The sequence below is a fragment of the Squalius cephalus genome, assembly GCF_949319135.1.
Source record: "Squalius cephalus genome assembly, chromosome: 22".
NCBI classification, from domain to species: Eukaryota; Metazoa; Chordata; class Actinopteri; order Cypriniformes; family Leuciscidae; genus Squalius; species Squalius cephalus.
This window is the reverse complement of record NC_137143.1, coordinates 776,368-792,888: the sequence shown is the minus strand read 5'-3', so window position 1 is coordinate 792,888 and position 16,521 is coordinate 776,368. Positions and strand designations below refer to the sequence as shown.

Genomic DNA, 16,521 nt, shown 5'->3' with positions numbered 1-16,521 from the left:
TGTGAAAAAGAGGGTAATATAATTCTGTGTCTTTGAATGGTGTGTAATGCGCCGGTGACCGTTATTGTCCGTGACGGGGTCTGTCGACGCTTGTGCTGCAAACATCGCCTGGCTGAGCGGATAAATGTGGTTTATTAATGTGGTTTCTTCTTTTGCAGCAGCAGGGATGAGTGAGAACACGTTCCCGGTGTATAAGGTGGATGTTATCGTGCAGTTTTACCGAACCGAAGTTCTGACTGGACAAGAGGCGAAACACTTCACCAAGAATGACATCACTCCCAACCCAAAGGTGATCACGTGATCACACTGTATCTAAGTGTGCTATATATTATTATAATGTAAATCAGCTGTTCTCTATGTGAATATACAGTAAAGTGTAATTTATTCCTGTGATCAGAGCTGAATGTTCAGCATCATTACTCCAGTCTTCAGTGTCACATGATCCTTCAGAAATCACTCTAATATGAGGATTTGATGCTCAAGAAACACTTATGATTATTATCAGTATTGAAAAATGTTTGTGGAAACTGTGATACGTTTTATTTTTCAGGATTCTTTGATGAATAGAAAGTTCTAAAGAACAGCATTTATTTGAAATAGAATCTTTGTAACATTATAAATGTCTTCACTGTCACATTAATGTAATTTAATGCATCCTTGATTAATGAAAGTATTAATTTCTTTCAAGAGAAAATTACTTAACCACCAGGGTACTTAATGAGGAAGAGTTGTTGTTACCTGGTAATGCATAACTGGCAAACATTTAATTCCCCCTGTAGTCAATGACTTTATCTCTTAAAACTCATCTTTGATCACCAAAATGACATATTTAAACATTTTATCCTTGAAAAAATTTCTTCATGTCTTAAAATATCTTGAATGTAACTCGACACCCTTGCCTCATGATCGGTTCTATGAATATGCAAATGAGCCCCGCCTCCACTCACTCACTCAGCTCAGAGATCCACTGGTTGACGATCACACGTTGATCTGATTGGTTACAAGGTAGTTTGTGACGTCAGAAACACCAGCGATTTCAAAGTGTGTTTTTGAGACTGTCTTTGGTTCACTGCAGTTTTAAGGAGGAAATACTCAGCAATGCTGTCGACTCATGAACTTACACATGGTTTGTCTTAAAGCGGATTAAAAACACCACATAGACACATAAACAACATTAAAAGCTGGCTTTTCTTTAAAATCTGTTTGTTTTTCAGGCCGAATCCATTCAAAGACTCTACATGAGAGTTTTGCAGCTGCTGTTTCAGTTCAGACCCGAGTGCCATTACACGGTGAGTGTTTGTATGCATCATCAGATCAGATCTGAGAGTCTTGCAGGGTCCCCACGGATCCTTAAGTCTTAAATTAGATTTTTATTAAATTTAAGGCCATAAAAAGTCTTAAAAAAAAAAAAAGTCTTATTTTTACTTATGAAAGGTCTTAAATTTTAGATGACACTTTGACTTAGACTTATCTAAATGCTTTCAAAATTAAAACTATCTAATTAGCGTAGGCCTACGTATTATTGTTTTAATTCTATCTTGGTGGATTTGCTTGATCACGTGACAATTCTCGTCACTTACGGCAGTTTTAGCCTACGTCTGTCTCCTGCACGCGAGAGGAGAGAAGAAGACGAGTAAATGTCAGTTCAGTTGTAAGCTCAGTCTTTATGTGCTTAGGAGTGTGTGATGTTGTCTATGAACTATGATGATATTGTAATCATTGTTTTAACTATGTACGAGGCACTGCGAGTGCGAGCCAACATCGCGTTTGTCTCTCATGCTTGCTTTCACTGCGTGATGTGTCAGTGCAGTTACAGATGTCCCCAAATGAGTTTTTGTCTTATATTTATATCATATTATGTTGTTATATTAGAATATCACATGAGCAAGAGTGCCGTTTTCCTGTGCACAATTGCAAATGTGCTATTTATTTTATACAACAGTTAAATTAACAATAAAGTTAACATTGTGAGTTACTTTTTGGACACAATATTGTCAATTTTCACTTTATATCGCCGACGAGAATTTCATAATGAAGCCGTAGTCCAACAGACAGCGATGATTTTTATTATTTTTTTACTGAAATCCGCGTTTTGAACAAATCATTTGAATGATTCAGTGAACAATCACTTGTTTTTCTGAATGAATCAGCCGTTTGAACAAATCGGTTGAATAAATGACTCCAACAACTCGCTTAAGACCAAGCGTGCCGCACAAGCCCTGAAAAGTGAAGCCAAAACGTCTCGATCGCCCCCCGGTGACTGGTCCTAGTATAGGTCATAAGCCCCGCCTCCCGTGTTATTCAACGGGACGCGAGACCAACTAAACAATTAAATTACACTTCAAATATCTTTTTCCAAAGGTGGTTTCTTTCATTTGCTGTCGTTTTTATCACGCTGATGTAAGTTCAAGTGTCTGTTTCGAAAATAAGTTGGTTTTTAGTTAGTTACGTGATGCGGTGGTGTAACGTCATGATTGACAGCTGTGATTGACAGGTTCTCCGAGTGAAGTAGTCACTGAAGCACCAACGGACATTTTTTTCGGGATCTTCGGAGGACTGAGTTGATTGTATTTACTTTATTTTAATAAGCCTCTTGTCGTACTGCAATCAATTTTTAAAAAAGTGTGCAGAATCCACTCTCCCTGAGTGCATTCGGCGAGAGTGAGGGCGGAGCGTTGATTTCGCGGCTTTACTTCCTGCTCACGACTGCGCAGGTCTGGTCCCGAGATCGCTACTGCGCAGACTCAAGATCCAATATGTCAGCGCCATATCGGGACTCTGGCGGCTTCAGTTCTCATCAATGGAAGAGAGCGAAGGGGCGTCGTCCATCTTTTTTTACAGTCTATGCTTAAGACAGTGACTTGCCGCCACCTACTGGTGGTTTGTTTCATATTTAAAGTATCCTTTGAAATCGTTAGCCTCATAGCATAATTGCCAAGTCATATTTCAATGTCTTTGGAAAACAAGAAGAAACAAAAAATGACTTAGGCAATTATGCTATGAGGCTAACGAAATGTTAAAATTATAAATCATTTCATATTTAAATATTGAATAGCTTTATTTCTGCAATTGTAAATGAAGTGTAAATATAGTAGGCTAATGCCAGTTTTGATGCCGCTTCTGTGTCACCTCTGCACTGCAAGGATGGATTTTAATTTAATGATTTATTTTGACATTGGTACTGTGTTATATAGTTTAATTTGACATAAAAGGTGATGCATACCTCTAAATACGTTTAGAAACAATGTCCATATATAGGTGAAAATGCCCCTGGAAATCCATTTAAGGTGGTAAATATTGCCCCTTAATAAAAATGTTAATTTCGGTCACTACTGTGAACTGACCACTGCATAGAATATGAAAAATATGAATATCTTCGTGAGTCTGCTGTCAACAACAGGCGTAAACCAGCCAGGGTACCAGTACAAAAACACAATCAGTAAAATATCATCTAATTATTGTCAGCAAAACTTTGAAAATATCTAGACATATTTTTGTCAGTATTGCGCACCCCTAATGTACGGTATTAATTTTGATTTCTTCAGGTCTTAAAAAGCCTTAAATTTGACTTTAAAACTTGTGCCGATACCCTGTCTTGGTGTTTAATATGCTCCTGTGTTCCGCAGGTGCCGCTGTCTGAAAACGTCCAGTTCCCGATGCTGCACGAGTGGGTTTCTCCGGTCATGAGTGTGTACATGCGCATGTGAGTGAGAAGACGGCAGTGTGTTGTTCTGAGAGATCTCATGTTTGCTTCACCACTGATCTGCGTGTCTTTCAGGTGCCAGTTCTTACCGCTCTGTCGTGTTTATGATTTCTCCCTGAATGACTTGCTCAACCCCAGTGAGTATCTCGTTTTCTCTCTGGTGTTTAGTTTTTGCCCTGACTACATTTTCATTGGCCGTGTCGCAGGAGAATGAGGATGTGGGGAATGGGTGGATGCTTTATTCTTAACGATGTTCTGGATTGCGTAAGACGAGGGTTTTTTACATTACTGCAGATTGTTGTGTAAGCCAGGCACACTTTACTGCGGGGTTCACAGAGAAACTCTTTAGAAAGATGGACCATTTCATAATGCTCTCTGTGTAAATAACAGTTTTATAACTTTTTTTTTTTAAACACTCACATGATATCAGGGTTATTATCGTAAACTAAAACTATTAAAAACATTCGTGTAAATTGAAATAAAGCTGTGAAAAAATATTATTTGAAAAACATTTAAATGAAAATTAGAAATGTTGCCTTGGCAGAAAACAGAAATAAGTTTAAGTTGTAAGTAGGGCTGCACGATTATGACAATCATAATTCTCGATTGTTTCCTTTGAAATTGTAATTATGATTATTAATATATATAAAAAAAAAAAAATATATATATATATATATATATATATACAAATTTAAATTGTGCTGTAAAGCAGCTCTGCAGAAGACAGTGTTGTTGTTCAGCACTAGAGCGAAAGCTGTTCTGTCCTGATACAGTTTCACGTTTTTATTGCATAAAGTTTAAAGCTGATATGAAGGTCATGCTGAGCTGATTGTTTGTTTTTCTCACACCTTCTGCCAGAGTTGAAGCGAACGATCACTATTCTGAGCGCAATCCAAAACTTCCTCCACTTCCGGAAACAGAGGCTGGAAATGACGACCGTCCACCAGCAAAGTTTTGTAAGTTGAAAATGCTTAACGTGTTACAATCATCTTAGAGAACTGTAGTCTTAGTTGTGCTAAACCTCTCTCATATCAAGCTGAGATTTGAGGATCTACCGTGATGAATACTTGACTGCTAATCCCTTTGTGGGAGACTGAGCTTTGTTACAGATCGCAGACCTGTTACACACAGAAGGTCAAGATTAAAAGCATCATATGACCCGTTTAAGCACATGTTTACATGCAACCAAATAATCCATTAGAAAAGCCTTCATGTGGTTTATTCCTTTTCTAATCCGATCGAGAGAACATGTAAACACCTGATCGGATCGAAAACCGAAACTGAAAGGACTGCACATGTGCAATGACATGGAAATGGCGTAATGACGTAGCAAGAACTTAATGACGTAGCAATAGCATAGAAATAGCGTAATGGCGTAATGACGTAGCAATAGCATAGAAATAGCGTAATGGCGTAATGACGTGGAAATAGCATAGAAATAGCGTAATGACGAAGAGATAGCGTAATGACGTAGAAATGGCGTAATGGCGAAGAAATAGCATAGAAATCGCGTAATGACGAAGAGATAGCGTAATGACGTAGAAACAGCGTAATGACGAAGAGATAGCGTAATGACGTAGAAACAGGGTAATGACGAAGAGATAGCGTAATGACGTAGAAATCGCGTAATGACGTAGAAATAGCATAGAAATCGCGTAATGACGAAGAGATGGCGTAATGACGTAGAAATAGCGTAATGACGTAGAAATAGCATAGAAATAGCGCAATGACGAAGAGATGGCGTAATGACGAAGAGATAGCGTAATGACGTAGAAACAGCGTAATGACGAAGAGATAGCGTAATGACGTAGAAATCGCGTAATGACGTAGAAATAGCATAGAAATCGCGTAATGACGAAGAGATAGCGTAATGACGTAGAAATAGCATAGAAATAGCGCAATGACGAAGAGATGGCGTAATGACGTAGAAATAGCGTAATGACGTAGAAATGGCGCAATGACGTAGAAATAGCGTAATGACGTAGAAATCGCGTAATGACGTAGAAATAGCATAGAAATCGCGTAATGACGAAGAGATAGCGTAATGACGTAGAAATAGCATAGAAATAGCGCAATGACGAAGAGATGGCGTAATGACGTAGAAATAGCGTAATGACGTAGAAATGGCGTAATGACGTAGAAATGGCGCAATGACGTAGAAATAGCGCAATGACGTAGAAATAGCGTAATGACGTAGAAATGGCGCAATGACGTAGAAATAGCGCAAAAACGTAGAAATAGCGTAATGAGGTAGAAATAGCGTAATGACGTAGCAAGAACGTAATGACGTAGCAATAGCATAGAAATCACGTAATGACAGAAATGGCGTAATGACGTAGAAATGGCGTAATGACGTAGAAATAGCGCAATGACGTAGCAATAGCCAGGGCTTAAAGTATTCCGGCACCGTGCCGGATCTCCGGCGTGCGGCCGTGAGGAAAAAAAAAAAAAAAAAAAAATTGGAAGTTGCATGCGGTTTAATATTTTCGAGTCAATTGATTTCACCTACCAATCATATGATCATATGAGCTCTACTAACGTTACAAGCCTATCAGAAGCAGAGCAGGGCGGGGCCTGGCAACACAGTGTGATTGAGATTTATACGTCACGTTAGCGTTGTCGGTGAAAGGAGCGCTAGTTCATGAAGCTTGGGGATGATGTCCTACCCACGGGCGTAATTTCCTATGAGGACACTTTCCAAAATCCCGTTGTCCCCCCCCCCCACCCCCACTCAAATTCGTTTATGATGTTTAACCGCACGCCGTCATTGCCGCGGAGGAGCAGGACCGAGCCTGTGTAAAATAGCTCACTGAATGTTCTCATGAGCAAGTAGCGTTAGCGGTTAGCACAGACAGCGATGAAACGCCAGAAACAACAACAGGTGACTTTAATGTCATCATGGATGAAAAGAAAGAAAGGAGATGTGAGTTGGTTGATTCAGTAAATTAGCTCAGGTCAGGATAATCATATTTTCTGTCTACACCTGTTGATAACTGAGCTAACGTTAACATACACTGCTGCTTGGTAACTTCAGACTTGGCTAATTTTAATATTTAATTAAATATTCTGTGTAGCTTACAAAAAAAAACAAAAAAAACATTCTGTGTAGGCCTACCATGAAAACGAGTCCACTTTAAACCGCAGCATTTTCTGTCAGCAATGTAACGTTATGACAAGTAGCCTAACGTTAGTGCTGTCAACGTAAACGCATGCGATTAATTTGTCCAGCTTTAACGTGTTAAAATATTTATCGCAGCGTCCGTTCTTTATGTCATCCTTTGGGTTATATGATCATGCTCTCCTTCACGCAAGTATTTTAAACTATCAATGCGCGAGAAGACAAAAGAGAACGCCTGTCAGTGAATGTCCTCCTGAAACACACACACACACACACACACACACACACACACAGAGAAAGACGCGCGCCAGTATCGCAGTCGACAGCGCGCCATCGAGTTCTCTTTCGCGCTTGAACGATAACACACACATTTATGCCAAAATGTCAGTTTTGTCGAGTATCTTCACAAGAACAGTCAAATGAGTTAAATACAATCTTAAATGGAAGTAAAGAGTAGAGAATGAGATCCTGTCAGCAGCGGCGGGTATTAAAGTGACAGCAATTCTCTCTGTTAGTAAAGTTAACCAAAGAACAATGGGAACAGAGAAAATTACTAACTGCTCAACGCTTAAAGGGACACTATGCAAGTCTGAGTGTTTTTTCTCTACGAGCTCCCCCTAGTGTCTGGTAGTAAATGCTTTCAAACACTCTGTCGTAAAAACGAACTGTTGTCCCTCCCCCCTTGCCACGAGCAACCCAGCTGATCAGCTGTCAACCCAGCTGAGCAGAGGAACCGGCTATTTCAAAACCAGTTATGTCTACCGAGGCAAGTAAAGCAATACTTTCTTTCCAACTGATGGCGATTTTTTTATTTATTGTGTTGTCATGCATACTAGTATTTTTACCGGGAACGAACGATATGAACGAGGCGAACTACTGCTTTCGTGTTTGTTTGTTTGTTTGTTTGTTTTTGGGAGAATGGGCATGAGCATAAAAAATATATATATATCGGAGGCTAATATTTGTCTAAAGTTATATTAGCAAGGTCTATAAGTTCACCTGGTAGAATGATGGTTTACCTTTGCTTGTCTAAGAAAACATCAGAACGTTTTTTCTAGCTCGATCATGATATGTGCAACATTTTGTCCGTCTGATATTGCCTACTATCAGACGCGTTGACTTAGTGACATAAAATAAAAGTGTAAGTTACACAAATAAAACCGACAGAGGAACGGCCACACAACTACAGAAATCAAACGTGTTTGCTATGACAATGCTAACATCAAGGTTATAGTATCTAGCGTACTAGTAAGCCCGTAACAGACAGCGATCATAATAAAAACCTTTACAGACAATAGCAAACATCCTGAGGTCGCAATTACTTGAAATTTAAATATTAAACACAGTTTATTCCAAAGATACTTACAAGTGCAACAGCAGGATCAGCATCCGTTTTGCAGGCTTCTGTTTCTCTCAGTTCTCACCATTCTGAAAAAGCCGGTCCGATATATTTACTCGAGTCTGACTTCTTGCTCGGTCAGTCTCCCGTTTCCTCTTTCGTTGGTCCTCCGACAAAGATTTCCTAGCTTTCTGCTTCTTTTTTACAGGCTCAGCCTCAGCCATAACTCAATCTATCGTTGCCCTTTGCTTATAGCTAGCCCGCCGGTGCTTGAATAGGGGCGTGTACGTGTGCAGTGCCGTCAAGCAATTCGTTACATCGCGAGACCTGATATCACGCGATACTTCCTGACACCGACCCGCGTCCCAAAGTTGCAAGTGAGTTTTTTCCGCTCTCGGGCACCAGGGGGGTGCGAAACCACCACCATTCAACCCGAAATAAGTAATATAACCATTCCACTGACTCCGAAGCTGTTCAGTTAAGGTTAAAAAGTTACCTAGAGCACCTTTAAGGATTAATCTATTTTTCATTTATAATTTATGCAGTGCGGACTGTTTTATAAACGTATTCAATTTCTATATAATTCACATCGGTTAGACAGGTAAGGTACAGGTAAATATGACATTTATTATGGGTTTAAGTGAGGATTGTTTTAAGTTCATTTAAATTAAAAGTTGTTATATTTTTTTAAGCCTAATAAATGTTTCAAATTTTGGAAAAATAAATTTTCATCGAGACATAAGTAGCTATATCAGTGATACTGGTCTTCATTCATAAAAATATGTCATTAACAAGCTTGAAAATAAATGGTGCCAATGAAACCCCCCCCCCCCCCCCCAAAAAAAATTTCAGGCTCAGGATTTTTTTTCACTTTAACCCCTGAATAGCATAGAAATATTTAGCGTAAATGACGTGGAAATAGCGCAATGACGTAGAAATAGCGTAATGAGGTAGAAATAGCGTAATAACGTAGCAAGAACGTAATGACGTAGCAATAGCATAGAAATGGCGTGATGACGTAGAAATAGCGTAATGAGGTAGAAATAGCGTAATGAGAATAAAGTGTGGTATAAACGAGTGTCTCGTCCTCCTATGATCCTCCTCTTCTGCGTGTGTGGAGTGGAGCAGGACGACGGTCCTCCAGCGCTGCTTCAGACGCTCACACACACGCGACTGGCTTTGGGCAGTTTTACTGTGTGATCAATATAAGCAGCGGCACAACGGCTCATACGCTCATTATCTCCACATCATGACCAGAAATGGATAAATATTAAGTCTGCTGTTTTAAACAAATAAAGAACTGTAGGAGAATAGTTATTATGTGAAGACAGCGGGAAACTCTGTATATTCGTGCAGTGAGCGCATGTCAAACAGTCTGTCCTGATCTGAAGCTTGTGACATCAACCCGATCACATGTTCATCATTCATGTAAACACTACGTTCAGATTCCTCAATCAGAATGAGTTCAGTCCGATTGAAACAAGAGTTGTGCGTGTAAAGGTAGCCGGTGTGATTTGCTTTGTTTGTCAACAGCGGTGTGATATGGACAGACTCCAGGCGTACACGAGAGAAATAAAGGAAGCTGAGAAGAAGATTGAGAAGCTGACGTAAGTGCAGTGGTTTATTTAAACATCTTACTAAAGATGCTTCTCTCTGAGCGTATCCATCCTCCCTTCACAGGACCATTCCTCCGGAGCAGCAAGCGGAGGCTAGAGAGCTAGCGTCGGCCCTGGCAGAGCTCAGCGCTAACACACAGCGGGAAATCCAGGATGCGGTGAGACCTCGATGATTTCAGTTTACTAATGAAATATCACCTAAGGGTGTTCACACACACGGCTCGCTTCAGAACCTGCTGTGTTTTCTCCCTGGGTTCAGTTCGTTTAGGCCTCTGAACACAGCAGTCGCTCTTGGCTCTTAGTGCTGGGCGGTATGACCAAAAATCCATATTACAGTATTTTTCAAAATTATGCCGGGTTTGCGGTATATGACGGTATTTTATTTTTTTATTTATTTTTTCAAGCATGTCTGGTTATTAACTACATTTTCTACTGATTGAGAGAGGAAATGCTGCAGTAGACTGACTTAGAATGCCCCAATTTTACTGTCATGAGGGAATATTTTAAACCCACGCTAGCATTAATACAGGTTTGCAAGGCTGTTTATAAAGAGCTCCAGCAGGAGGCGCTGTAGGAGCGGCAGAAACAGCGGTTTCCACGGTAACGGCTGGACACAAACCAGTATATAAACGCTGCTTTATCAGGAGAGATAAAGAAAGAATCAATTGAAATAACATCGAAACATTTCCGAAACAAGACCGTCAGTTCGCTTCGGAAACATTCATATAAGAACACCTGCGCCGCGTTTTGATTGTGAAACGTGCAGTGCTCATGTTTATTCAACCATGTCAAAGCCAAACACAAATATTTTCCAAAAGGCAGTGTTGATATATGTGTGGGAAACACTGTAATATAATTCGCCAGCTGTTAATTATAGTTTAACCTCTCCATCTTCACCGTCTCAGTAACACACAGCTGAGCATCACCCGTGAACAGCGAGACCCTCTCCCAGCGTTCCCAGCGCTGTTGAAGTGGCGTACGCTGGTTTATTACTTTCATATCATAACAAAAATAAACACCGGTATTATTCGGTATGAACCAGTGTACCGCCCAGCTCTATTGATTCTGCACCGATAAAATCACTTCAATGCCTTTTTTTATTTTTATTTTTTTTATTTTACCTTTTATTTAACCAGGTTAATCGGTTGAGAACAGGTTCTCATTTGCAACCGCGACCTGGCCAAGATAAGGCGCAGGGTACAAGGCGACATGAAATTACACATGACATACCAACATTCAAATACAAAAAAATTATTCCTTTTGTGGTGAGAAGGCAACCTAACGAACCAGGCCCGCATCACAGTGCATGATGGGTAAATGCGCATGTTGCATGTAAAGCAGCAGTGTTTGTTTTGCTAATGCCTCTCAAAATTAACTGTAGGCTAACCCAGAGATGAAGACCAAGTGAAAGCCTAATTGATATTTGGTCAGACTAACATATTTCAGAAAAATCTGTTTTTGTTGCATAAGTGACGTCTGAATTATACAGTTCTGACCAGTAGGGTTGGGAACCGAGAACCGGTGCGGTGTGTGGGCGAAGTGCTGGGAGCTTATCCTTGAACAGCGACGTCTCATGAATATTAAAACAGTAATGAGTGCACTGAAAAGCCCTCGCACTACTCATATACGTTTTGTGTCAGATGTCAACGCAGAGAGAGAGAGTATAAAGACAGCAGAGCTGCACCATTAATCACAACATTCATAAGACGACTGTTAAAGCTGCGGTCTGTAACTTTGTGTTCAGAATTTACTAAATGTATATAATGTATGCCTTTTTTCACACCGTATTTTTGTCTTATCCTGAATCACTACGGTGAGCCTGTAATAAGCGTTTAGACCCGGACTACTTTACACCGGTCGGGTCGGGTGCGGAGTGACGTTAGCGCAGCGCCTGCGTGACTCGCCCGCGTCACAGACGTACAGAGAGACGTAGCTCCGGCTACAATGTTCTTCCGCCATGCAGTTCTGCTTATCAACCGCTAGAGCGCCGGTTCATCCAGTAATGAAACAAGTGAAGTCTTTATGAATCAGTCATTCACACCGGCTCAGTTTCCCCTGTCTGGATCTCACATGTGTTCATCCGCCCCTTCAGAGAGGGTGTCCTCCACTGCAATACGCTAGAGGAGACGTCCCAGATCATCCTAGAGAATGCAGGAATGTTTATTTTCCTTCAAAATGTTTTATTATTTTTGCAAAAATTGCTAAATATTATGTTGAATTTGTTGACATTACCAGTCTGTTAAACTCATTTTACCAGTATCCGAAGTAAACACAAAAAGGATTGTGCATTTTTCCCTTACTAAAACTTTTTTATTAGTTGTTTTAATAATTTTTATTGAATGGGAACTGAAACCGGAATCGCTTGGCGGAACCGGAATATTTCTTACGATTCCCAACCCTGTCCACCAACATGATGCATTGACTGTTGTCACGTGACCCAGTGTTTTTCAGGCCTTTTTCTTCTTGTTGTCATATTAATTTTCAATGTTCTCTCTTTAGAACGTGATGAATGAAATGGCTGCACAGTGCAAGACGGAGATTGCTGAGATCTCACAGAAACTGGTATGTATCAGATCAGTTGTTCATTTAATCTACCACACTTCTAGTTTGGATGAGGGTTAAAGTCACCATGTAGTGGAAGTGGAGACTGATATATGTCATATTACAGAAGAAAAGATCTGAGCAAAACAGATTAATGAGAAAGAAAAAAAATGATAGGCTGGTAATTGGTTTAATCCATGGGTTATTGGTTGTATGGAGGCAGATCTGGCTGAGTGTGTTAGGTGTACTCCTGTGGTGGCAGTGCTGTAGAGTGACTGTTGTAATCAGAGATGTCTTACAATCCAGACTCAAAGGAAAGTGGATGTGGCGACGCTGAAGGATGAGATCTGCAAGCTCAAGTCTCAGATCGTGGAGTCGCCCGAAGAGCTGAAAAACGAGATGGAAAGGATGAAGGAGAACGTGAAGAGCATCAAGATGTCAAAAGTATGTATGATTTGCATGTTGCACACCTTCGTTTACATGAGTTTGCTTGACAACAGGTGTTGTTTAACTGCCCAGACCAGCAGGTCTCTGTTCTGCCACTGAGTGTTGGTGGTGTTATCAGCAGTTGACCGGCTGCTGTTCTCCGTGTGTGTGTGTGTGTGTGTGTGTGTGTGTGTGTGTGTGTGTGTGTGTGTGTGACAGGAGCTGGCTGACGAGAGGCTGGTGGAGCTGCAGATGCTGGTCCAGTGTGCTGGTCAGGTGGAGGCAGAACTACAGGTCCTGCTCAAACAACTGCAGGACTTACAGAGTAGCATGTGCAAGACCAACCAGCAGAAAGAGCAGGTAAAGATCACCATACGCATCATGCGTCTGCAAGGAGTTCTGACCTGTGATTGGAGAGTCACAGCAGCAAAAATTGTTCAGTCTTAAAATGCAGTCAAAAAAGTGCATTTCTTCAACTGTATACACTAAACGAGATCACGATTCTGAATAGCCAACTAAACAAAATAATGTAATTTACTAAAGGTTCTGACAAAATGTTAATTGCTGCAGTTTATTTAAGTGAACGTAAACGGTTGAGAAAGAAGACGTGTATCAGTGTAATGGATCTGTGCATCCGGTCTTAAAGTGACAGCAGCCTAATAAACCTGCTGACACATTATGATGATATAAAACATATCTATATGGCAGTCCTATGATATCGATGTCAAAATTGTGGCCAGTGAAAATGCTGAGTGGTTAGTAACTTTGGTAAACCAGTGGACACAGGAGAACATATGAATACAGTCACTGTTTAAGAAAGGCATTTCCTGAGTTGTTTTTTCACCGTTTTAAATGATCGTTCCTGCACAGGTCCAGAGATTAGCAGCCATGAATGAAGCCTTGCAGAAAGAGCTGAAGAGCCTGAGCAGTGAAGAAGCCCAGATGAAGAGGGGGTTCGCCATGAAACTCGACAAGCAGTCGAAGAACCAGATCCGGCGGCAGAAGAAGAAAGAGGTCAAAGATCAGCAGGTCAAAAATATTTATGGGTAAGTAAAAAAACAACAGATTTGACCTTTTTTAAAGGATCCTTTTGTACGACAGTGCATTTGATAATACACTTCCTGTGCTTAATATTAGAAGATTTTTCACATTTATGCAGTCATGTGTGTGAAGAATTGGAAACTTTCACTTGAATCAAATGTATGTCTGCTATTATTAATAAGTGAACTCCAGGCGAAGCGTCTCATGTTTGGTCCCCTCGTGCTTTGCATTTTAAGCCACTTTCAATTTGAAAGGTAGTTCAGAAGTTCTCAGCATTGCTAATACTCTATAGCTCATACTTCAGCAGTTTAACCCTCTTTAACCCTGTTCTGCCAGTGTTTCTGGACTAACCAGACCTATTCAATTATGAAAGCATTATTTCTAAATGTCCAAAATGGTTTTTTTCTTGATTATGCGAATGTTAAAGCTGCAGTCCGTAACTTTTTTGGGGGATAAAAATTATCCAAAATAAATTGAGCAAGTGCATAACCAGCCAGTGTTCAGAACTCTCTGCTTGCCGTAGCTCGGTTCAAAACGGTGAGCTTGTAATAATAACTTTATGTCATGTCTTTACGTCATTCCGTCACATCTGTCCACATAAAGAAGAGTCTCGGCTAGTCGGCTGAGTGTGAGGATGCTGGAGATTTATAGCCTTTTCTCACAGCATTTGATATAATTAAACTACGCAATTTGACGGCGGATCCAGAAAGGTTCAAACGACAATCACCAGCTGGAGATTCACCCGCTGTAAAACACAGAAGACTTTGGACTTCAGAGTGGCTACAGGAAAACAGAGACTGCAAACAAGGATAATATCGGAAGGACATTAACTGTAGTCACGCAATGCTGATGTTGTTAATATTAACAATTTGAGAACCGTATAATTAGCACGGTTTGACGTGATATAATAAGCAATCGTTAGATTTAATCAGCGTGATTTACTGCAGTGCTTTTCCCCCTTATGGCGCTTTTCCAGGGTTTTTCCTGCATAGACAATTATGAGGCGGCCGCCTCCGTCAAATTTCGTGCCGCCTCCGCCTCTCGACAAAACTCGGACAGACAGTCACGTGCTTATATACACTTTTTCCACCGTGACGGTTCTGTTGCGGTTCCCGCTTGTGTCCATAGTGCTGCACGGATCATAATCCGCGGGTCGAGCGGGCCAAGTAATAACAACATTCCATTCAATCGAGGGTGGATGACAGATAAATCATTATAATGTGTTGAGTGTAATAAAGACACGGAACTCCCATCATGGTAACTTACCTAATGTACGTACGGTAACAGCGCTGTTGAGGTTCGCGCCGTTATTTATAACATATTAATTATAGTTAAGAAACAATAACGTTATATAGGCTACACACGACCAGAGAGCTGTTTTCCTGAATGCCATCACGATTGAAACCGAGATATTGATTTCATAACAGTTCAATAAACAAATAGTTAAAATTAAGTTACTTACATTTTTAGACGCAATGACTGTTTTTGTTCTGTTTCAGCAGCGAAAATAGTTCCAAACGATAAGAACCACCGCGCATCTCACAGCAACACGCATCTATGATTCATTACTGAATGATTCAGCGTTTTGAACTAATCACTCGAGTCAAAGATTCAATTACCCATTATTAAAGGAGCTGTATGTAGGATTGTGGCCAAAACGGGTACTGCAATCACTTTAAAAATACTGTAGAGAGGTGTATCCCCTCCCCCTCCCCCCTGACTCGAGGTTGCCAGATAAGCTGCAGGATTCAGCAGAAACGTAGGCTGCTTCCATGGTCATACAGGTCAACTTGCAGCATGTGTAACTTATAGGGTTGCCAACTTCAGAAAAGGAAAATACAGGACAATCGTGGTTATTTATAGGAAAATGAGGGACACTCAAAACTGTACATCATTTCAGTGTCTGCAGTTAAATGTGTTTAAAAGGTTATCAGACATGAACACATTTGTATTGCTTTACCCTATTTATGTATTTAATTCATACATAAAAAAAAAAATCACATTACAAACAAACCATCATTCAAAATAGCAGCATTTATCTAAAATAGAAAGCTTTTTAACATTATATAGGCTTACAGTTCAAAAGTTTGGGAGATTATTTTTTTTGGAAAAAAAAATTAAAGAAAGTATTTGCCTACTTTTATTCAGCAAGGATGCATTACATTAATCAAAAGTGACAGTAAAGACATTTATAATGTTACAAAAGCTTTCTATTTACTTTCTAAGGCTTTTTTTTACATTAATAATAATCAGAAATGTTTTTTGAGCATATTATTCCTTCAGGTAGATTACATGTTTTCTTGCGTGGCTGGATGTTAGACTCATGGCATGAACAATAATCACGTTGTTTGCATTCGCCAAAATTGTTTTGCCGAAATCAAAACGTGGACAGTAAAAGGTTATTACCGTTAGCGCGAGACGAGTCCGGCTTGAAGCGGAAGCGACCAGACAGCAGAGGATTATGTTCGCAAATCAAACAATGATTTGTCTAAAAACAGTGATTAAAAAAAAACTGTGATTGGATGATGACAGGTGTCGGTGATCATTCTCAAGTGTCGTGGTCAGCACTGCTGCTGTTGCTGTTGTATCAGTCAGTGGTTAGATCAGCTTGTCAAAAAACGGGACATGGGAGGTCACGCACGGGACAAATATATTAAGCCCAAAATACGGGACGTCCCACCTAATTCGGGACAGTTGGCAACCCTAGTAACTTAGTCCACGATATACTGTACGTGAA

The 16,521-nt window shown here is 40.2% G+C and overlaps 1 protein-coding gene across 1 annotated transcript in view; it reads left to right on the top strand.

Annotated features, from left to right (window-relative positions):
- Positions 1-16,521, top strand: part of nuf2 (UF2 component of NDC80 kinetochore complex) — a 57,952-nt gene that overhangs the window by 34,370 nt on the left and 7,061 nt on the right. The window contains exons 6-16 of the mRNA XM_079857259.1: positions 162-289; positions 1,215-1,289; positions 3,627-3,703; positions 3,779-3,840; positions 4,562-4,659; positions 9,694-9,767; positions 9,841-9,934; positions 12,276-12,338; positions 12,624-12,761; positions 12,963-13,103; positions 13,614-13,789. Of these exons, the coding sequence (XP_079713385.1) occupies positions 162-289; positions 1,215-1,289; positions 3,627-3,703; positions 3,779-3,840; positions 4,562-4,659; positions 9,694-9,767; positions 9,841-9,934; positions 12,276-12,338; positions 12,624-12,761; positions 12,963-13,103; positions 13,614-13,789 (1,126 nt within the window). The remainder of the gene's footprint in view (positions 1-161; positions 290-1,214; positions 1,290-3,626; positions 3,704-3,778; positions 3,841-4,561; positions 4,660-9,693; positions 9,768-9,840; positions 9,935-12,275; positions 12,339-12,623; positions 12,762-12,962; positions 13,104-13,613; positions 13,790-16,521) is intronic.